The sequence below is a fragment of the Microcaecilia unicolor genome, chromosome 6, assembly GCF_901765095.1.
Source record: "Microcaecilia unicolor chromosome 6, aMicUni1.1, whole genome shotgun sequence".
Taxonomy (NCBI): Eukaryota; Metazoa; Chordata; class Amphibia; order Gymnophiona; family Siphonopidae; genus Microcaecilia; species Microcaecilia unicolor.
Window position 1 is genome coordinate 265,831,127 of NC_044036.1, and position 23,369 is coordinate 265,854,495.

Sequence of the window (23,369 nt, forward strand, 5' to 3'; positions counted from 1 at the left end):
CAATTTTCAGAACTAACTCTTTCCAGAAAGAAGTGGTCACAGTTCTCAATATGCAAATAGTGGTGTTCCCTGCAGTTGTGGCACACATCATTTCTCAAAAGTGACAATGGTCACCAACAGTGCATCAGGATACACTGGGGTCCTTTTACCAAATGGCGGTACAAGGTGGCCCGCGGTATCATTGGCACGATGCCACCTTTTTTCTGCCGTGGGTAAAAGGTATCCTTAGAGGGCCAGGCTATACACTAACTAAACATATTGGTGCACAGCCATTTCCTGGGGGAGCCCCGAGGGTGGAAACCGGGCAGAGCATGGTGCTGCCTGATTATCGCCAGGCACGCCCCTAGCGCTACAAAATTTATAAAAAACTTTCTAGTCCTGGAAACAGCGTGCGCCAGAACTACCACTGAGTTCTTGAGCGAGACCAGTGGTAGGGCCAATTTCCCATGTACACACCCAGTGGTACCCCTACCGCTGGGTAGTAAAAAGATCCCATTATGTTGTGAACATTATATCCCAAGTAATTCTGAGATCTGCAAAGTCCATCTTAATACAGGAAAGAAAAATTAGACATGATTCAGTTCCCAGAGAACAGGTATCCACAAAACTGACACAGGTTGACAACCTTGGTGCTGGTCTTAGTGGACAGGCTATGCAGGAGACAAACATAGGTAGAAAGAATTCAACATTACTCTCTAGAATTTCTTGTTCTAACTCTGATTTTAATTTTAATTAATACAGGTTTTTTTTTTTAATTAGTTTGGTAAAGCATTTTTAAAACAACCAGCTTCTTTAATGATGGCAATTTCTAGTATTCGTGTTTAGTGAAAGCAGTGCCGAGTAGAGTAACAGGCATTGCCCCAATTCATGCCAAGAGATTCTCTCATTAGCCTACAGGTCAGTGGGGTCCAGTAAAGAACAGAAGACTTGTAGGAAAGAAGAAAAGCGAAGCAGAATATGCCAGGCTGAGATGCAGCTTCTGAATGTTTTAGTGTTCTCTCCGAGCAGCAGGGAGAAGGGACTAGTTTCTAAAGTACAGGGATGGCGTTCTAAGGGCCAGATTTACTAAGTAATATTTCTCACAAACACAACATAGTAAAAAGCCTTTATTACATCTGGCTCTCAGCTACTAAACTTAAATAAATAAATAAATCTTTTACCGCACATCAGCATTAATACCCATAGGCAACAGTTCTATTATAAGAGATGGAGTTTGGCCTCAACTATGTGACTACCTTAAGGGATGCTAGCAAATGTTATTTTATATTCACGCCTTCCCTCTCCCCACCCAAACCCAAGAAATTTCAAACCATACTCAAAAAATGTTTGCTGGAAAGATATATTCATAAATGCAATCTCATTGCTAATTTTATGACTTTATACTCATCAGGATCTTGTATATATATACAACAGTTTCCTCACCTTCCCTATCTTCTCTTCATACAAGGGTCAAAGCCTCCTGAAAAGAAGCACCATCAGATAGGAATGGTATGATGCTGAAGCAGTAACAACGGTATTACGTGGATTTCAGTTTCATAAAAATACATATGATATACTATGAATCTAGACATTTGTTTAATTGACCTGTCCCCAAATTACTGTTTTGTAAGGCTTGAGATTTGGGTTCCATTAAGATAAAGACAGATGCCTCTGTCTTAGTACTAACCCTATTTTAGGTCAATTTTTTTCAACTGGATATTTTGCAGACACATGTTGGCAAGATATAGAGTGGTAGGAAGGGGGTGCACATACCAGACTTCAGAGGACTAATAGCGCAAAGTACATGAAATAAAGGAAATCGGTAAATATTAAGAGGTGATGGAGAAAGCATAGAAAATACCGCCCAAACTTTCCATGCTGGCTATGAACAAACAATAAAATTGAAACCAGGAGACTGCAATTATAGCTAACTGTCAGTTTAATCATATGTGAACCAAAAATTCCATCAAGTGGCAGAGTCACTTGTGAAAACAGAGCACAAGTGGGCTGTGTCACATTTCTGAGCCAAGCAGTTTGCTTATATAGATAATAAACATATCGCAACATCTGTTAACAAAAATCAACATATTACTGAGGTTGTACTGTTAGACATGTCCCAGATCACCCCCTGCTAGTCAGATTTTCAGGATATCCCCAATGAACATGCATGAAAGAGATTTGCACATAATGGAGGCAGTGTATGAAAATCAAGTTCATGCATATTCATTGTGGATACCCTGAAATCCTGACTGGCAAGGGGTATTCCAGGACTGGACTTGGGAAACACTGAGACATATCAGTTGAAAGAAAACATTCACAGTACTTTTCACTGCTTAAAACATATTACAATTTCTGGAAGAAAACCACATGCAAAATCTGGAGTGTATGGAGTACACTCAGGAGGCCATGCGCTGAAAGCCAGAAGTGCAGAAAGTAAGACGCCCAAACAAAATTGTGGTTTAGAGCAGGAGCTCTCTACCCAGTCCTCAGGTCACACCAAGCCAGCCAGGTTTTCAAGATATCCACAATAAATATGCATACAATACAGGCAGTGCATGCACATCTCTCATGCATATTCACTGTGGATATCTTGAAAACCTGATTGATTTAGTGTGTCCGGAGGACTGGGTTGAGAGCCTCTGGTTTCAAAGTTACTCTGAAAATCACAGTCAAAGGTTCAAAGAAGGAATACAATAGAATTAAATTAAGGAAGCAGCAATCTACGAGGAGAAAATAAAACAGCACTAGTTCAAAATGCAAATGTAACTATTTGCCATTTTGATTGTTTGGTTCTTATTTCTATGTCTCTTCTTTTTTGCCTTAATGGACTTATTTCTTACATTTTTAATCTTTGGTCATTTCTGCTATTGTCATCCTTTAGGGCTTTGACGGGAATCAGCTCCATAGCACCTTGGTTCACTTACATTTATAGCAGTGCAAGGGGGGAATGGGAGGAGCTTTCGCAACCTTTAAACATTAAAACCTCAGAATTGAAGTGAAATCACAACAATCTCGCTGCTTTTAACTGCCACCTGAATTATGTAAATAAAGTTTTTGCAAATATTCTAGCTTTAATATATGTGGAAGAGTAGCCTAATGGTTAGTGCAGTGGGCTGAGAACCAGGAGAACTGGGTTTGATTCTCATTGCAGATCCTTGTGACTGGGCAAGTCATTTAATATGTAAAGTGCATTGATTGTAACCACAGAAAGGGGATATATCAAATCCCATCCCCTTTTCAATGCCTAAGAAACTCATACTTGTGTAAGGTGTGAGACAAGTGGCTCTGTCTGTTCAGACTTGAGCATAGCAACACACTTTTGAAATAACTGGTACCTCTCACAAGAACATATTAAAACACCTAAGCCCTTTGCAATAATGGAGCTTTTTATTAGAATTCACACAAAAGTTCGTTATGAAATGGTTTCATTTGGAATTCTACTGCTAGTAGTAGAACAGTACATATTAAAAAGATGCATGTTCATATGCATGCACATGTGTGCACGTATGTCTGTATGTAGGAGAAGGGGGTCAAAAAGGGTGAGAACCAAGTGGAGTAATAAAATCATTTGACTGGCTGAACGTCCTTTAGTGCTATCTAACTGATTAAATACTGAGGGTCCCAAGTAGTGTGCCAATCTGAAGAAATGCTGCACGCAGCTGCTGTTATGCATCGTTGCATTCTTGAATGATCTGGTACAGAAGCTATGGCTGCAAATCTGGGCATAAACTAAATAAATGGTTTACGCAGCATTTATTATATTAGACTAGAAAATTATTTTTGTATATTTTATTTCTAAAATGTGTAAATATTTCTTCAAAATGTCTACAGTTTCTGCACCATCTATTCTATAGATGGTGCCAAAAAAGCACTATTTTATAAGCCACCCTTAAAGTTAGGTGCGGTTTATAGAATAGTGCTTATGCCTGGGACAATGTGCATAAATGCTAGGAATATGCCTGTTCCACCATGACCCTCTGATTTCCATGGCCCTTTTTAAAATGCATGTACTGTAAATTCCAATTAAATCTAATTAGTGCCAATAATTGCTGGATAAAAAGCCAATTGGTGCTAATGAGCTCATTATTCAATTAAATTGCATGCGCAAATTGGGCATGAACCCAAATTTGTGCCCACAAGTTTTGGTGACTTTTATAGAATTAGGGGGCTAATGTGCTGATCACTATGTACATATGGATTTGAAGGTACAGCTATGTATTGTGGCCGTAGATGTTAAGGTTTAGCTTTTAGGTAGCCCATCCACAATTTCTTAAAATGTTCCCTCAAATGTAGTTTAAACAAATCTCCTTTTACAGACTACTTGTGGTTCCTCATTTTGCAAAAGTGTGCTTTGATATGACTGGCGAGCCATTTTTTCTATTGCTGGGTCTACATTATACTTAGAGGGGAATAATCGAACGGCGCCGGTGAAATTGATGGCCAGCCATCTTCGGGGCTGGCGCCTAAGCGGGCGGAGCCAAGTGTATTTTCGAAATACGCTTGGCGCTGGCCAAATCACTCGCCGGGTTTAGAATAGGATCGCCAGGTTTAGATGAGATGGCCGGGTCCGATTTTCAGCCATAATGGAAACCGGACCCGGCCATCTCAAACCCGGCGAAATGCAAGGCATTTGGGCGTGGGAGGAGCCAGCATTTGTAGTGCACTGGCCCCCCTGGCATGCCAGGACACCAACCAGGCACCCTAGGGGGCACTTAAAAAATCTTTAAAAAAAATTTAGCTTCCAGGTGCATAGCATTCTTCCCTTGTGTGCTGAGCCCCTCAAATCCCCCCCAAACCCACTGCCCACAAGTCTATACCATTACCATAGCCCTAAGGGGTGAAGGGGGCACCTACAAGTGGGTACAGTGGGTTTTGGGGTTTTTTGGAGGGCTCAACATTAACCACCATAAGTGTAACAGGTAGGGGGTGGGATGGGCCTGGGTCCACCTGCCTGAAGTGCAGTGCAACCACTAAAAACTGCTCCAGGGACCTGCACACTGCTGTCAGGGAGCTGGGGATGACATTTGAGGCTGGCAAAAAATGTTAAAAAAAATTTTTTTGTGTGGGAGGGTGTTGGTGACCACTTGGGGAGTAAGGGGAGGTGATCCCCGCTTCCCTCCGGTGCTCATCTGGTCAGTTGGGGCTCTTTTTTGGTACTTGGTCCTAAAAATACATGGACCAAGTCTACCCGGCGAAATACTCGTTCGAGGCAGCATTTTTTTTTCATTATAAGGTGAAGCTGGCCATCTTGTTACCCCGCCCTGCTCCCCCTTCCCGCCTTCGCTACCCTACCAACATGCCCCCTTGAAGGTTGGCCGGTGCCACAACGAAAAAGCAATTGGGACCGGCAAAAATCGGCTTTTGATAATATCGATTTGGCCGGGATTGAGAGATCGCCGGTGATCTCCCGATTTGTGTTGGAAGATCGCCGGCGATCCCTTTCGAAAATAAGCCTGATAGTAACATAGTAGATGTACAGTCCATCCAGTCTGCCCAACAAGATAAACTCATATGTGCTACTTTATGTGTATACCTGACCTAGATTTGTATCTGCCATTTTCAGGGCACAGACTGTAGAAGTCTGCCCAGCACAAGCCCTGCCTCCCAAGCACTAGCCCTGCCTCCCAATCTCCGCTAAGCTTCTGAGGATCCATTCTTTCTGAACAGGATTCCTTTATGTTTATCCCACGCATTTTTGAATTATGTTACCATTTTCATCTCCACCACCTCCCGCGGGAGGGCATTCCAAGTATCTCCGTGAAAAAATACTTCCTGACATTTTTCTTGAGTCTGCCCCCCTTCAATCTCATTTCATGTCCTCTAGTTCTACCGCCTTCCCATCTATAGAAAAGGTTTGTTTCCAGATTAATACCTTTCAAATATTTGAATGTCTATATCATATCACCCCTGTTTCTCCTTTCCTCCAAGGTATACATGTTCAGGTCAGCAAATCTCTCCTCATTATGGAACACCTTGCCTGAATTCTTGAGATCGGTTACCAATTTGCTGCGCTTCAGAAAACAATCAAAAGCATATCTAGTTTGTCAGGCGTTTAAGACTTGAATTGTGAAGGACAGTTGTTTTTTTGATTAGGTCAAGCAGTGTGTTTGATTTTGATGTGATGTTTGTATTGCAATTATGTATGTTTTAACTGTAATCCACCTAGTTAATAGGCAGGCTAGAAATGTGTACAATAAAAAATAAAATATAATATGTTATCCAATTTAGCAGGATATTATCAACTCGTTTATTTGAGCGGCGTGACACGCTGCTTTTTTCTTCAAGCATAAAGGTCTTTTTTAAGACCCCCTTTTACACAAGGACTCCACACCCGAGCGCAGACTATTAAGATTCCTGAGGCAGGCCTGTGGCCAAAACACAGATCTGTGTCGAGTCTGTAATAAAGTTTGATTCGTTCAGCTTAGTTGTCCCAGTCTCTGGAGTCATTGGTCCACTTCCCACTTTTTCTCTGTTTACTCCCGTGGGATTTTGTTGTTCTTCCACCTCGGTGGATCTCCTACCTCTATGCATAAAGTAACATTATTTAATAATTCATTTTCCAGGGTAGAGTGATTCTATTACACAAATTTTAGATAGGCTACATAGCACATGTATAATGATACAATGAATGGGTTTAAAAGACATGTGCTGAATGACCCTCCAATGAAAAAAGTAAATTTACTTGCATGCAAGGTCAATCTTTGAGGAGCTATCATCTGATAGTAGAATGCCTTTATGTGATATCCTCTCCTGAAAGAATCCTCCTAACCCTTTTTGGCCATTTCTTCTGTGCCTATAACATGCTTCTATGCTTATGCTTAGGAGAACCATCAGCTATGACTTTAAAATACCAAAACAGTCACATGTAAGCTGGGTTTAGCAAACATACAGATTTCAGTATAGTATAGATATTTTCACATTTAATATGTAGTTTCAGGTGGCATTTAATACTTAATGTATCTAGGTATATATGGGGAAAAGAACTCATAGTATTGTTGCTTCGGGGTTTTGTTTCCAGTCATTTTATAGTTTCATGTTTACTGCAATATTATAATTACAATGGCCAAAGCAGCATTTTAAACCACATGAGTTTTTTTTTTCTTATTAAACATAAGAAAAAGTACCATACAGCAATACTGTATATGAGGACATCAGAACCCTCAGAGAAAAAAGCAAGAGACAAATGAAAGTTTTAGACTTGTGCCATGAAGAGGAAACAAGAGAATATAGAAGCTTAAGTTCCATATTATTTCGAAAAGATTGGATAGTCAAAACTATCAGGGTTTAGTAGCACTATCAGAGCAATTCAGGCAGTGTTATGCTGTGGCAGTGAGATAAAATCACTAACTACTCACAGGCATGGTTGAACGCTGTATCTTTGGAGGTGGCGGGCGACGTGGAGGGATTTTTTCTTGCTGCATTGAAGTGGAAACTGACACATCAGTATATACAGTACCAGAAAGTAATTGCTTCTCAAATTTATAGATTGCAATTCAATAAAAATAAGTTGATTTAGTGAACCTATAAAACACAGTTCTCCTGGTAAGACAAGCAGCCAGAGGGAAAAGCTACCTGTACTTACCAAACAGCGTCGATGATCTTAGACAGATACCTGGATTAAACTGACTCAATAAACAACACTAAGATAAATGCTGTGTTTTTTCTTGGATATTGATTATATTTTCTGAAACATATTCCTTTGGTGGATATGTAATGTTTCTAAAATCAAATTAAAAAAAACTGTGTATGCTCACAAAGAGGAAATAATGCATTTCTTTTTATAATGCAAGCTTTTGCGTGTATCAAGAAAACTCTTGTGTTCAGCTTGTTGGCATTCTAAGTCTCCTATGGTGTTTGTTTCATGGGCTTCAGGTCAGCTAGCCAGACAACTGAATTAAATGAAAAATCATACTCGAGAGAAAATAACTGATACATTTATTTTTAGTGCATATAAAAGGCAATTCTATAACTGGATGCGCGAAGGCAGCAAAAAGTACCACCTAGGTATATACGTGCTCTAAGCACTGTTCTATAAGAGACAGCATAAGTGGCATAGCATGTAACTGTAAGGGGGGGCATACACATGGACAGGACATGGTGTGTCTCACACTTATGTGCACATCTTACAGGGTACTGTAAGTTGTATGCGCTGTTTGCTGCATTTAGATATGCCCATATACACCTGCCATTCTGTAATGGAATCTGGGCGCTCCCTGCTCTGCATTGGGGCACCAACTCTAACTGTACCTTTCTAGAATTGCTCCCTTGGTCTATTATAGTAGTACAGATACTAAAGGAAGTATGTCAAGCTTGCTGACATACTGAGCTAAACTGGTTAAAATGCCACTTTAGGTAAAAAAGCAGTCATTTTTTCTAAAGATGGGCACAGTACTGGACTGTAGTTACACAAGGCTGTGAGGAGTTCCTAGCAGTATGCTAAAGGGCTGGTCAGTTTTCAAAGCAGGAATAGTCTATGACAGGAAAAGCTCTCTGACTTCACTTCATATACAATACATGTGAACAGCACTGTTTATGGTTATCAATTTTGTTTTGAAAAAGATATATATATATATATATATTTTTTTTTTTTAAAGATCGGGTTGCTGAAACAGCATTTTCTAGTTTTCTGCTCTCTATAGCCATTTGACTTCCAGTGTAGCCAATCAGAAAACTGTATCTACAATAAGCTGCTCTCTGATTGGTTGCTGTGTTTGAACACAGAAAAGTAAAATAAAAATAAATGGACATTACTTAACTGTCCATTTCTTATAACCCAAGATAAACCTTCCATTCACTTGGTGAGCATTAGACATATATGACAGGAAAATCTCAGCTCACTAAAAAAACACACAAAAAACAAAAAAAAAACTGCAGAACATCCTTACACTCTCACTTAAACCCATGATATACAGAACAGACCACAGGTGCTAAAATTGGAAATGTAAAAATAGATTCACTACAGTACACACAGAGAATCTGGCAGCGGTGTCAATTTAGGATATGGGGGAGCTTTATCAAGATGAACTTCTGGAATCTGGCATATGATTCTGGTGCAATAAATACTTCAGGAATGAAAGCACCCAAAGCCTTTCACAAACAAAACAGATTCTCCACAGTTAGCCTCCACTAGCATAATTATGCAAATTGTCACCTCTGTATTCCTTTATTCAACCTGTCTTATAATTTAAATGGGAAAAAATGTTCAGTTGCTAATAAGAGGCTTACATATGAATATCATTTAATTTTATGCAGTTTGAAATGTTCTGCCTTAATTATCTCAGGCCATTCTCTACACAGACAATAGTTTGTTTTACACCTTTAAATATCTACCTTGGATTTCATACTTTTCAAAGTTAATGTATTCAGTTAGAGAAAAATGTTTATTTTATGAACCACAAAGATGTTTCTTTGGTATAAAATCATCTCCCTGCTAGAACAAGAACAACAACAACAAAAAAATCCACAGCTGTATTTTGATGAAAATATTTTAAAGATACAGCATCAATATTGTTAGCAAAGCAGCCAGTACTAACAGACCAATTGTTAAATGTTTCTAAAACAGAGTGAATAAGACAATTTCTTGAAAGAGACCACGCGGTGCCCGAGGATTACTTCCTATTGAGCATACTGATTCATTTATATCATTGCCACTGCAAGGATACCCACACGTGAAATCTCCTTCCCAGCCCTTCTTACAGGAACAGCTGTCTGGGAAAAAGGTGCAGGACCTTCTAATAAAACGTTCTACAAATACTGTCATAAGACATGCAGAAACTGTAATCAGCCTGTCCAGGTCTGGAAGCTCTACTTCCAAAAGGATATGGACAGGCTGACGACAGTCCAGAGAAAGGATGCCAGAATGGTGCAGCGTTTATACCAAAAATCATATGAGACATCAGGAGAGGGAAGATGGAAATACCTCAAAAGTATATAGGGGATAATTTTATAAAACATTTTACATGCAGAAAATGGCTGTTATAAAACTACATGTGAGTATCTATGTGTAAAAAGTAGACACACCATAAGATTTTGCATACACTTTTACATGATCTGCATGTAAGCATTGCTGGGGGCTTAGTTTTTAGGCAGAACTAGGGAGGAGTTAATATATATATATATATATATATATATATATATATATATATATATATATATATATAACTTCCGCAAACTACTGAAGACCCATCTCTTTAACAAGGCGTACCACAAAGAGTAACAAATATGAACATATATAACTCCTTCATATATATTCAGAACTGTCCTACTATATCTGCTTGTTATACTATCATGTCTCTTATTATATTGTTACCCAAGATCCTTCTGTACCAATAATTGTATATTTTCTAACTGTATTTCCACTTATCACGATGTATTGTAAGCCACATTGAGCCTGCAAAAAGGTGGGAAAATGTGGGATACAAATGCAATAAATTAAAAAAAAAAAAAAAAAAAAAAAATATATATATATATATATATATATATATATATATATATATATATATATATATACCAGCTGTCAGGACTGCCTATAGCACAGCTGAACTACTAGCAATCCGGTAGCACATGCTAGCTGACATTTGAAGATACAGTGGATACTCCTTCTTCCCAGGAGCAGCCCAAGGTGATCTGCTGCCTGAGGCAGAAAATAAGCTACTGCCCGGCTCCTCCGCCATAGCCATCCCCCCGCCCTTCCCTTCCCAGCCCCCTTCCCCAAAATTACCTTTTCTATTCTTTTCTTGTTTTTCAAAAGAAGGTTGCGGCAGTGACTCCCATACGCTGCCCTGCTGTCGGCTCTGTTCCTTCTCTCTACTATGGGTGGCCTGCCTCTCTGATTTAATTTCCTGTTTCCTCAGAGGCAGGCCGCCCGCGGTAGAGAGAAAGGGCTGGGACCAGTGGCAGGGCAGCCTATGGGAGCGGCTGCTACCGCCTTCTTTTGAAAAACAAGGAAAGAAAAAGGTAATTTCAGGGAAGGGGGTTGGGGAGGGAAGGGTGGGGGATGATGCCATCTTACAAGAGTGCTGCCTGAGGCCCCCGCCTCAGGTGGCCTAATGCAGTGGCATAGCCAAGGGTGGGCCCAGGCCCACCCAGTAGCAGCACATCTATGATGTGGCTGGCAGGGATACCAAAGTCCCACCATCCGAAAACTTCCAACAACTGTCCCTCCTGTATAACTTGTAAATAGCAGCAACTGATACATACTGCTCGCACCGGCCCCACAGCCTTTCCTCTGATGTATTCCCGCTTATGCGTTAACAGGAAGTTGCATCAGAGGGAAGGCTGTGGGGCCAACATGAGCAGTGTGTTTTAGTTGCTGCTCGCTGCCGGTGAACATCTGCTATTTAAAAGGTATGCAGGGGAGGGTGTGTGTGTTTGAGAGACCATATGGCATGCAGGTGAGAGGAGAGACCAAATCACCTGTGGGATGGGGCACGGTTCTGCCCACCCATCTTGGGCCCAGGCCCACCCAAAATTGGGCATCTGGCTACGCCCCTGGCCAAATGGTAGAGCCACCGCTGCTTCTTCCCTTCTGATCCCCCTCAACAGTGACAGCCCCCTTCTGATCCTCCAGTCCAAATCTTCACCCCCACCTCAGAGCAAATCCCTTCCTACAGAGCCCTACCTTTCCCCCATCTCCTGACCCCACTTCAGGACCTACCTGGGGGGGTCAGCACTAGTGGTCCAGTAGATCCTGGCAGCAGCAATTCCCCTATGCTGCTGCCCATTTTGGTGCCAGGATCTGAAATGGTGTCAATGACTGCTAGTACTATTCTCAAGGTACTACCACTAGAGGGCATCCTTCCATATAAAGAAACCATATTGGTGCCTGTGCAGCTTAGGGCAGATTCATTGGAAAAACTGGAATAGTTCTCCTGTGACCACTGCAGATGAGGACCTTCAAACAACTCTGTAAAATTCACACCTATCTGGCAGTTCTCCTTCTTACATTAAAGATTCTTAGAAAAGTGTGTGTATAACTCATTCTATTAAGCTGAATAAGTTGAGATACCATCTACTTCTTCCATAAGACTGTTGTCCTCTATTTAGTGTGCTTATTCCCAGTCTTTGAAATACCCTGCCAGTTTATATTAGACAGGAATATATAAAGTTTCGTATTATATGAAGACCTAGGTATTTAAAAAATATTTGGATAGTAAATAACCATTTTGGTATTACACATTTTTAATGTAATGGAAAGCCAATTTTTAAGATCTGATATTTCTGTGATGGCTTAATCTTTTACTTCTTTTCTAAACTGCCCTGAACTCTGGGTTGTAATGGTATAGCAAAGATACTTACCTGTAGCAGCTATTCTCAGAGGACAGCAGCATTCATTCTCACATGTGGGTGATGCCATCTAAGTAACCTGGTGAGGAGCATTAAAAGTAAAAATATGTGTTTAAGAGCAATCCCAGTGTCCCCAATGCGCATGTGCGAGTGCCTTCCTGTCTGCCGTGAGACAACAGGATCAGCAGTACAATACTATAAAAACAACTCCAAGGGGAGGTGGGAGGGTAAGTGAGAATGAACGACCTACTGTCCCTCAGAGAATACCTGCTACAGGTAAGTATCTTTGCTTTCTCCAAGGATTCTCACATGTGGGAATCCCTAGCTACTAGGCTCACCAAAAACAACTATTGGTCAACTGGACCTCACAATTAACCTGAAACCTGTGTGAAAGTGCAGCCTGGAACAGAACAATAGTGGGCCTAGGGGGTGGGAGGGTGGAGTTGGATTCTAGATCTCAAATAAATACTGCAACACTGTCTATCCAAATAAACTACCGCATCAGGTATCCTGCTCAAGGCAGCAAAGAGATGTAAATGTGTGGACTGAACACCATGTTGCAGCCTTCCATATCTCTTCAATGGAGGCTGACCTCAAGTGGGCTACTGACGCTGCCATAGCTCTGACACTATGAGCCTTAACATGACTCTCAAGAGTCATCCCAGCCTGGGCATGTGAATGAAATGCAATCCACTAGCCTATTGGATATAGTACATTTCCTGATGGCAACTTCCCATCTTGTTGGGATCAAAAGAAACAAAAAGCTGGGTGGACTGTCTGTAGGGCCTAGTCCACTCCAAGTAAAAGGCCAATGTTCGCTTGCTGTCCAAGGTGTGCAGTGTGTTATTGCCAGGATGGCATAAGGTCTGGGAAAAAATGTGGGAAGGACAACTGAATGGTTCAGATGGAACTCCGACACAGCCTTGAAACTAGTGTAAGGTGGATTCAACAATAGGACCTGATTCTGTTAGTGGAAGTAACAGCCACGAAAAACAGGACCACCCATGTAAAGTATTCAGATGACAGGAATCAAGTGGCTCAAAAAGAGTTCTCATTAGCTTGGCGAGGTCAGTGTTGAGGTCCCACGACATAGGCAGAGGCTTCACAGGGGGCTTTGTCAAAATCAAACCTCTTATGAAATGAACAACTAGAGGCTGTCAAGAGATGGGCTTACCCTCTACACAATGATGATAAAAACTAATCCCACTAAGGTGAAACCTTACAGAATTGGTAATGAGACCAGACTCAGACAGATGTAGAAGGTATTCAAGCAGGGTCTGTGTAGGGCAAGAATGGGGATCTAGGGCCTTGCTCTCACACCAGACGGTAAACCTCTTCCATTTGAAAGAGTAACACCTCTTAGGGGAATCTTTCATGCAAGCCAGCAAGACCTTGGAGACACCCTCAGGAAGATGCAAGAAAGCAAATTCTAAGCTTTCAATATCCAGGCCGTGAGGGCCAGAGACAGGAGGTTGGGATGTAGAAGAGATCCCTTGTTCTATGTGATGAGTGGCCTAGTGGTTAGGGTGGTGGACTTTGGTCCTGGGGAACTGAGGAACTGAGTTTGATTCCCACTTCAGGCACAGGCAGCTCCTTGTGACTCTGGGCAAGTCACTTAACCCTCCATTGCCCCATGTAAGCCACACTGAGCCTGCCATGAGTGGGAAAGCGCGGGGTACAAATATAACAAAAAAATGCTCCAATCTCCAAGGTTCCTTGGAGGATAACTCCAGAAGAAGAGGGAACCAGATCTGCCTGAGCCAGTATGGAGCTATCAGGATAATGGTTCCGCAGTCTTGCTTGAGTTTCAGCAAAGTCTTCCACACAAGAGGGATGGGAGGTTACACATACAGAAGACCAGTCCCCCAATTAAGGAAGGCATCCAACGCTAGTCTGTCATGGGCCTGGAACAGTACTGAGGGACTTTGTGATTGAACTGAGTGGGAAAGAGATCCACTGAGGGGGTGCCCCACACTTGGAAGATCTCGTGGACTCCGCCCATGCTAAGTGACCACTCGTGTGTATGCAGACTGTTGGATTTGCCCACCAGGTAAATGGCCTTGAGGAGCATCCCATGCTGGACTGCCCAGTGCCACATCCAGATGGCTTCCTGACACAGTGGGTGTGATTGAGTGCCCCCTGTTTGTTGGTGCAGTACATTGTAACCTGATTGTCTATTTGAATGAACACAATTTGGTTGAATAGCTGATTTTTGAAAGCCTTTAGAGCATTCCAGAATGCCCGGAGCTCAAGAAGGTTGATGCGGTGATCCATCTCCTGGGCTGACCAAGCACCTTGGGTGTGAAGCCCTTGTAAGTGAGCTCCCCAACCCAAGTGGGATTCATCCATCATCTGCACATTCTGGGCCTGAGGAATTTGGAATGGACATCACACAGTCAAATTGGATCGAATTGTCCACCACAGCAGAGATTGAACCACCTCTGGTGTCACTCGGATGACAACTGCTAGGTTCCCCAACGCGTGGCACCACTGGGAAGCTAGAGTCAACTGGGAAGTTCTCATGTGAAGATGTGCCATGGGCGTGGAATGGACAGTGCAAGCCATGTGGCCTAACAACCTCAATGTCTTCTGAGCTGTGATCTGCTGGCTGGCTCAGATCTGAGTGAAAAGAAGAAAAGTGTCCGTCCTTGGCACAGGGAGAAAAGCCCATGCTTGCTGCATGTCTAGCAGGGCTCTGATGAACTCCAATTGCTGAATGGGACAGACATGGAACTTGGGGTAATTTAAAATGAACCTTAGTAGCTCTAACACCTGAATAGTTCTACACATTGACTCCTGAGCACCATCCTTCAACGAGCTCTTCATGAGCCAATCATCCAGATAGGGGAACACAAGGATTCTCAGTCTGCATAGCGATGCTGCATTCTAATGCAAAACTTCTTAGTGAAAACCCCGGGAGCAACTGCAAGACCAAAAGGCAACACGCAGTACTGAAAGTGATATGTGTTTAGCCAAAATCAAAAAATACTTCCTGTGACCTGGAAGTATCAGGATATCAGTGTAAGCCTCCTTTAAGTCCAGAGAGCATAACTGATTGCTTTCCTGAATCATGTGGAGAAGGGTGCCCAGTGAAACCATCCAGAACTTTTCTTTGAGCTGGAATTTGTTCAGGGCCCTTAGATCTAGGATGGGATGCATCCCTCCTGCTTTTTCCGGCACAAGAAAGTACCTGGAACAGAATCTCTTCCCTTCTTCCCCTGGTGGAACGGGTTTGACTACTTGGGCTTTTAGAAGGTTGGAAACTATTTGAGAAACCCACCGGTCGGAGATTACAAGGGGCCACCTTTCCTGGAAAAACATTCAGCCTCCTCCCAACTGGTAGGTCACCTGGGATGGCTACTGTTACTATGGCTAGAGCCAGTCAAAAGCTCGTCCCTGGCTTTGACTAGGGAGCTGGTTGGGCCTTGGGTGCAAGCTGTTGATGAGAACGAGCGTGCTGGGGTTGTGCCTGCTGAGAAGGAGGAGCATGCCTATGTCTCAAAGAGTAATAGGAACCCCTCTTTGACGTGCCTAAAAACCTCCTGAATGCAGAGAAAGGAGCAGAAGACATCCTGTGGGAGAGATCGTCAATGGTGTCAGTGTGGTTTTTTTTTTATGAGGTCAGCAACCTCCTCCACCTTATCTCTAAAAAGGTTATTCCCCGGCACGTGGCATTAGCCAACCTCTGTTGGACTGCAGGGTCCAAGTCAGAGACATGCAGCCATGATAGTCTGCGCATCCCTATACTCTGGGAAGAGATCATGAACGACAAGTCAAAGGTGTCACAGGTTCCCCTGGCCAAGAACGTTCAACATGCCTTCTGCTACTTGACCAACTTGTGAAGAGATTTGGCCTGTTCCTGTGGGAGAGAATCTGCCAAATCAGACATACTGTGCACCAAGTTCTGTAAGTAAAGGATTGTGTAGAGCTGGTAAGATTGAATACAGGAGATGAGCATAGAGACCTGATAATCTTCCACTCAAAAGAATCCAGGGTTCTAGCTTCTCTGCTGGGGGCGCCGAAGCATAGTATCTAGGACTCCTGGCTCTCTTTTTAGTACAGATTCCACCACCAGGGAATGATGAGGCTTGTGGATCCGATAAATGGTGTCTATCTTTTTGGGCAGGACAGGAACCAACAGATGGGACTCCAAGTTCTTCCCCTGCACATCCTTCAGGAATCAGTGAAGTGAGATAGTCACAGCCTCTCTAGGAAGAGATTCATAATCCAGGACCTCGAAGATCTCAGCCCTGGGCTTGTACTCCATCTACAAACGAATGGGAATAACAGCTGCAATTTCTCTGACAAAACCGCGGGGGGGGGGGGGGGGGGGGGGGGGGAGTCAGATGGGATACCACAGGACTCCTCTTCTGAGAAGTACCATGGATCCTCATCAGACTCCCATGAGCTCTCCTCATCGTTGTTGACAAAGAACTCCTCCAAAAACAAATGTTTGACCACTAGACTACTCTTCCATGCCATTTTGACAGATACTTTTTTTTCTCACAGAAATAATGTACCTAGAAATACAGGAGTTACACTTAAGAGGCATATTTTCAAAGCACTTAGACTTATAAAGTTACATGAAGGCTCATTTTCAAAAGAGATAGACGTCCAAAAGGTGACACAAGTCAGCAATTGGACGTTTATCTCACAGAAACGTCCAAATCAGTATTATCAAAACCTCTTTTTGGATGTCTTTCTCTGAAGTCCATCAGAAGGATGTCCAAATCTCAAGAGGGCGTGCAAGGGGTGCGTTCAAGGTGGGACTTGGGTGTTCCTAAGACATGGACATCTTTCAGCAATAATGGAACAAAACAAAGACGTCCAAGACTAAAATGTAGACGTTTCGAGCTAGACCTGTTTTTATAACGAATAGCTGCAGCGGGAATTGAACTCACTTCCCCAGGATCAAAGTCTGCTGCACTAACCACTAGGCTACGCCTCTACTCCACACAAAAGGTGCCCCAAATGACCACTGGAGGGACTCGGGGATCACCTCCCCTTCCTCCCCCAAATCACAAAACATTTTTCCAAACAGCACTTTCAAAAGAAAAAGACAGACCTTTTTTTTTTGTAGAAAATGACCTTTCCTGTTCTGATTTTGGACATTTTACAAAAAACGTCCAAATTCAGACTTAGATGTCATATCCAAAATTGCCCCTTGTGCATTTGACTTGCCCAAAGTCACAAGAAGAAGCAGTGGGAATTGAACTCATGTTGCCAGGATCAAAGCCTGCTGCACTAACCATTAAGCCACTGCTCCTCTGTTTTGGATGTCTTGCATTTGAACGTCTTTGCCTTCGAAAATGGACGAAAATCAAAGACGTCCAAATCCAAGGACGTCCATGGTATTTTCGAAAACAAAGATGGATGTCCATCTTGTTTTGAAAATGACCTTTTCCCCGCCTCCGAATTTGGACGTTTTACAAAGATGTCCAAATTCAGACATTTCTTTCGAAAACGCCCCTCATAGTAACCTATGGAACTTTGTAAGTCTAATTGCTTTGAAAATGAGCCCCACAGTAACCTATGGAACTCTAAGTCTAAGTGCTTTGAAAATGAGCCTCTTAGTTACTCATTGCTAGACTGAAGAATGGAGATAGTTACACTGCCACCAGTAAACAAAAGAGAGGCACTACCCACTGCACACAGGGCATGGAGATGTAGAAAGAACAATGGTTAATTATCTTTTACACAAATAAGAATAGGTTTCTAAATACTACCACCAAAGGACCATCAAAACATATATCCTACAGCATAGAGGGGGTCTTTTACTAAAGGTTAGCTTGAGCTATCTGCAGCAGGGGTGTAGCCAGACCTCACAGCAGGAGGGGACCAGAGCCTACTACTACTACTACTTATTTCTATAGTGCTGAGCATGAGGTGGAGGGAGGGGCACATTTTGGTCTGCCGCCCCCCCTCCGTCACCGCCTTGCTGCCACAATTTAATACCTTGGCTGGCGGGGGTCCCCAACCCCTGCCAACTGAAGCCTTCATCCAGCGCCGGTCTTGGTGTTGCCGCATTGCCTGCCCTGCTCGCTCTTCCCTCACGTCCTGCACACTCCTTTTAGTGAAATTGAGCATGCTCCTCTTGGGCATCAACTCTGTTTAAAATTAAATTCGTTGATGCAGGTCTTGTGATAAAAATATTTGGTCACTTAATCTAATTCTGTATAATGACAATTGAACTGATGTACATAGAGCATGCTTGTGCCATTCTGTTTTATGTTTTCAATGTTTTGATGTCTAAGTGCTTTGTGATGTGTTTTGGTGCACATATTTGAAAAAGACATCTCAAAAGGGCCAGAAGAATGTGTTTCTGCTGAAAACATCTAAATCACGATTTTTGAAAAGGCAAAATTTGGACATTTTGCACTGAGTTCATCCGAATAGAAAGGGGATACGTTGTGAGCGCATTTTGGGAGGAACTAAGGTGGCTCGGAAATTAGGACGTCTTTCAGCGATAACGGAACAGGAAGACATGTCCACATCTAAAAAGAAATATGTTTTTATCTAGACCTGTTTCAATCACATCTCAAGTTAAAAAAAGGTGCTCTGAGTGACCAGCTAACCACTGGATGGATTAAGGCTTGACCACCCCTTAATCCCCCAGTGGATCTGTCTGCCTCCCACCTCCCTAAGAACTGAAACTGAGAGGGGGGATACCAGAACAATGACAGCATAAGGTATTATGGGCATACCCAACATAGCAGCAAGCAGCTCCCACAAGTAGCCTAGTGGTCAGTGCATTGGACTATGAACAGGGGTATCCAGGTTCAAATCCCACTCCACCTAGTACATTTATGGTGCAAATTGCAAACCCTCCAAAACCACTAAATTACATACTGTATTCAAATATAAGTGACACCTGGAGGGTGGAAGGCAGTTATAAATCCTACTAAATAAAAAATAATGGTTAATGGTGTATGTTTAGGTATAGTAGGATTTATTCTGTTCCTGGAGGGTTCTCAATACAATTTAAAGGAGCTTTGGTGGGAATTGTACTGGGTACTATTGTTTGATGTCCACTGCACTGACCACTAGGCTGCCCCTCTGATCAGCAGGGACGTCTGTGTGGCCATTTCTCTCACAATGATGCTAGATTGTCGTTCTTGTGCCTGTTTTTTTTGGCGTTTATAAGTGTGACGTGTCAGTTTGGAAAATGGCTCTTCTTTTTAGATGTCTTCTGTGCAAATACATCCATCTTAGAGCCATTTTCGAAAGGGAAACTCAGACGTTTTTCCTGTTCAAAAATGGCTCTAAGATGGACAGAGGTTTTTTTTTTTTGACATAGAGAGCTAAATGTCCTAACTCTGACTTGGACATTTTTTCGAAAATGCCCCTTCACATTTTGATGGGCTTTTGAAGATTTGTATTTAGTAAAATTAATTTTTATTGATTGGATGCTGTAGTTTTTAGAAATCTATTTATTCTTATATATGTAATAGACCTTTATCCCTATTGCTCTTTCTGCACCCCCTACACTCCAACACACATACCACTAATGTCCCTTTTTCAGTAGCGCATCCACCCAGTTGCACAGTGCTCTCTTAGTGATATGCTCTGTTTAAAAAGATTCATTTTCTGTATAAATTAGGGCTTTCAGGCATTTTACTATAGCATTTTATATAAAGAAATATGGCAAAATGTCATCAGGGATGTCTAAGAGCTCTGAAAGAATAAAGAAACAGACGAGCTCTAGAGACACAGAAATACATTTGAGGCACTGAAGTTCTTTCCAAGTGCTGATGTACTAAAGCTGTCTTAAGACGTGAAGTGCTAACTAATGGCTGATGAACTCTAATATTAAGGTGCTGGGTCTTCAGGAATATTATGAATCTATAATAGCATGTGACAAACCACGTGATTTGAATCTGAAAAAAAATAACTTAGGATGCTAATTTATGTGTGGAGGAGACAAGTGGAAAATTAGGGATTAGAGATCAGGAAATAATATATCCCCATGACGTGGGCTAGAAATCTTGATATGCTTTGAGAAGACTGTTTTTCCTTTATTGTTTTCCTTCTTTCTTGATTTCCTTGTAAAGATATTACAGTTTTAATTTTAAAAGGAAAATGATAAAGAGAGGGCAATGATTCAATTGGTTTAGCAATATAGCGAATGCTACATACCTGTAGAAGGTATTCTCCGAGGACAGCAGGCTGATTGTTCTCACTGATGGGTGACGTCCTCGGCAGCCCCTCCAATCGGAATCTTCCTAGCAAAGACCTTTGCTAGCTCTCGCGCGCCCGCGCGCACCGCGCATGCGCGGCCGTCTTCCCGCCCGAAACCGGCTCGAGCCGGCCAGTCCAGTATGTAGCAAGACAATACATTTCAAGGGAAGACACAACTCCAAAGGGGAGGCGGGCGGGTTTGTGAGAACAATCAGCCTGCTGTCCTCGGAGAATACCTTCTACAGGTATGTAGCATTCGCTTTCTCCGAGGACAAGCAGGCTGCTTGTTCTCACTGATGGGGTATCCCTAGCCCCCAGGCTCACTCAAAACAACAACCATGGTCAATTGGGCCTCGCAACGGCGAGGACATAACTGAGATTGACCTAAAAAATTTACCAACTAACTGAGAGTGCAGCCTGGAACAGAACAAACAGGGCCCTCGGGGGGTGGAGTTGGATCCTAAAGCCCAAACAGGTTCTGAAGAACTGACTGCCCGAACCGACTGTCGCGTCGGGTATCCTGCTGCAGGCAGTAATGAGATGTGAATGTGTGGACAGATGACCACGTCGCAGCTTTGCAAATTTCTTCAATGGAGGCTGACTTCAAGTGGGCTACCGACGCAGCCATGGCTCTGACATTATGAGCCGTGACATGACCCTCAAGAGCCAGCCCCGCCTGGGCGTAAGTGAAGGAAATGCAATCTGCTAGCCAATTGGATATGGTGCGTTTCCCTACAGCCACTCCCCTCCTATTGGGGTCAAAAGAAACAAACAATTGGGCGGACTGTCTGTGGGGCTGTGTCCGCTCCAGGTAGAAGGCCAATGCTCTCTTGCAGTCCAATGTGTGCAGCTGACGTTCAGCAGGGCAGGAATGAGGACGGGGAAAGAATGTTGGCAAGACAATTGACTGGTTCAGATGGAACTCCGACACGACCTTTGGCAAGAACTTAAGGTGAGTGCGGAGGACTACTCTGTTATGATGAAATTTGGTGTAAGGGGCCTGGGCTACCAGGGCCTGAAGCTCACTGACTCTACGAGCTGAAGTAACTGCCACCAAGAAAATGACCTTCCAGGTCAAATACTTCAGATGGCAGGAATTCAGTGGCTCAAAAGGAGGTTTCATCAGCTGGGTGAGAACGACATTGAGATCCCATGACACTGTAGGAGGCTTGACAGGGGGCTCTGACAAAAGCAAACCTCTCATGAAGCGAACAACTAAAGGCTGTCCTGAGATCGGCTTACCTTCCACATGGTAATGGTATGCACTGATTGCGCTAAGGTGAACTCTTACAGAGTTGGTCTTGAGACCAGACTCAGACAAGTGCAGAAGGTATTCAAGCAGGGTCTGTGAAGGACAAGAGCGAGGAGCTAGGGCCTTGCTGTCACACCAGACGACAAACCTCCTCCACAGAAAGAAGTAACTCCTCTTAGTGGAATCTTTCCTGGAAGCAAGCAAGACGCGGGAGACACCCTCTGACAGACCCAAAGAGGCAAAGTCTACGCTCTCAACATCCAGGCCGTGAGAGCCAGGGACCGGAGGCTGGGATGCAGAAGAGCCCCTTCGTCCTGCGTGATGAGGGTCGGAAAACACTCCAATCTCCACGGTTCTTCGGAGGATAACTCCAGAAGAAGAGGGAACCAGATCTGACGCGGCCAAAAAGGAGCAATCAGAATCATGGTGCCTCGGTCTTGCTTGAGTTTTAACAAAGTCTTTCCCACCAGAGGAATGGGAGGATAAGCATACAGCAGGCCCTCCCCCCAATCCAGGAGGAAGGCATCCGATGCTAGTCTGCCGGGGGCCTGAAGCCTGGAACAGAACTGAGGGACTTTGTGGTTCACTCGAGATGCGAAGAGATCCACCAAGGGGGTGCCCCACGCTTGGAAGATCTGGCGCACCACTCTGGAGTTGAGCGACCACTCGTGAGGTTGCATAATCCGGCTCAGTCTGTCGGCCAGACTGTTGTTTACGCCTGCCAGATATGTGGCTTGGAGTACCATGCCGAGACGGCGAGCCCAAAGCCACATGCTGACGGCTTCCTGACACAGGGGGCGAGATCCGGTGCCCCCCTGCTTGTTGACATAGTACATGGCAACCTGGTTGTCTGTCTGAATTTGGATAATTTGATGGGACAGCCGATCTCTGAAAGCCTTCAGAGCGTTCCAGATCGCTCGCAACTCCAGGAGATTGATCTGTAGACCGCGTTCCTGGAGGGACCAGCTTCCTTGGGTGTGAAGCCCATCGACATGAGCTCCCCATCCCAGGAGAGACGCATCCGTTGTCAGCACTTTTTGTGGCTGAGGAATTTGGAAAGGACGTCCCAGAGTCAAATTGGACCAGATTGTCCACCAATACAGGGATTCGAGAAAACTCGTGGACAGGTGGATCACGTCTTCTAGACCCCCAGCAGCCTGATACCACTGGGAGGCTAGGGTCCATTGAGCAGATCTCATGTGAAGACGGGCCATGGGAGTCACATGAACTGTGGAGGCCATGTGGCCCAGCAATCTCAACATCTGCCGAGCTGTGATCTGCTGGGACGCTCGCACCCGCGAGACTTGTTGGCTCTCGCCTCTGGGAGATAGGCACGAGCCGTCCGAGAATCCAGCAGAGCTCCTATGAATTCGAGTTTCTGCACTGGGAGAAGATGGGACTTTGGGTAATTTATCACAAACCCCAGTAGCTCCAGGAGGCGAATAGTCATCTGCATGGACTGCAGGGCTCCTGCCTCGGATGTGTTCTTCACCAGCCAATCGTCGAGATATGGGAACACGTGCAACCCCAGCCTGCGAAGCGCCGCTGCTACCACAGCTAGGCACTTTGTGAACACCCTGGGCGCAGAGGCGAGCCCAAAGGGTAGCACACAGTACTGGAAGTGGCGTGTGCCCAACTGAAATCGCAGATACTGTCTGTGAGCTGGCAGTATCGG

At 43.6% G+C, this 23,369-nt stretch overlaps 1 protein-coding gene across 5 annotated transcripts in view; it reads right to left on the reverse strand.

Annotated features, from left to right (window-relative positions):
• Positions 1 to 23,369, reverse strand: part of DENND1A (DENN domain containing 1A) — a 1,150,393-nt gene that overhangs the window by 99,482 nt on the left and 1,027,542 nt on the right. For 3 of the 5 annotated variants that reach the window (XM_030207362.1, XM_030207364.1, XM_030207361.1), the window contains exon 20: positions 7,335 to 7,394. The exons of the other annotated variants lie outside the window; for them this stretch is intronic. In XM_030207362.1, coding sequence (XP_030063222.1) covers positions 7,335 to 7,394 — 60 coding nt within the window. The remainder of the gene's footprint in view (positions 1 to 7,334; positions 7,395 to 23,369) is intronic. 5 annotated transcript variants of the gene reach the window in all.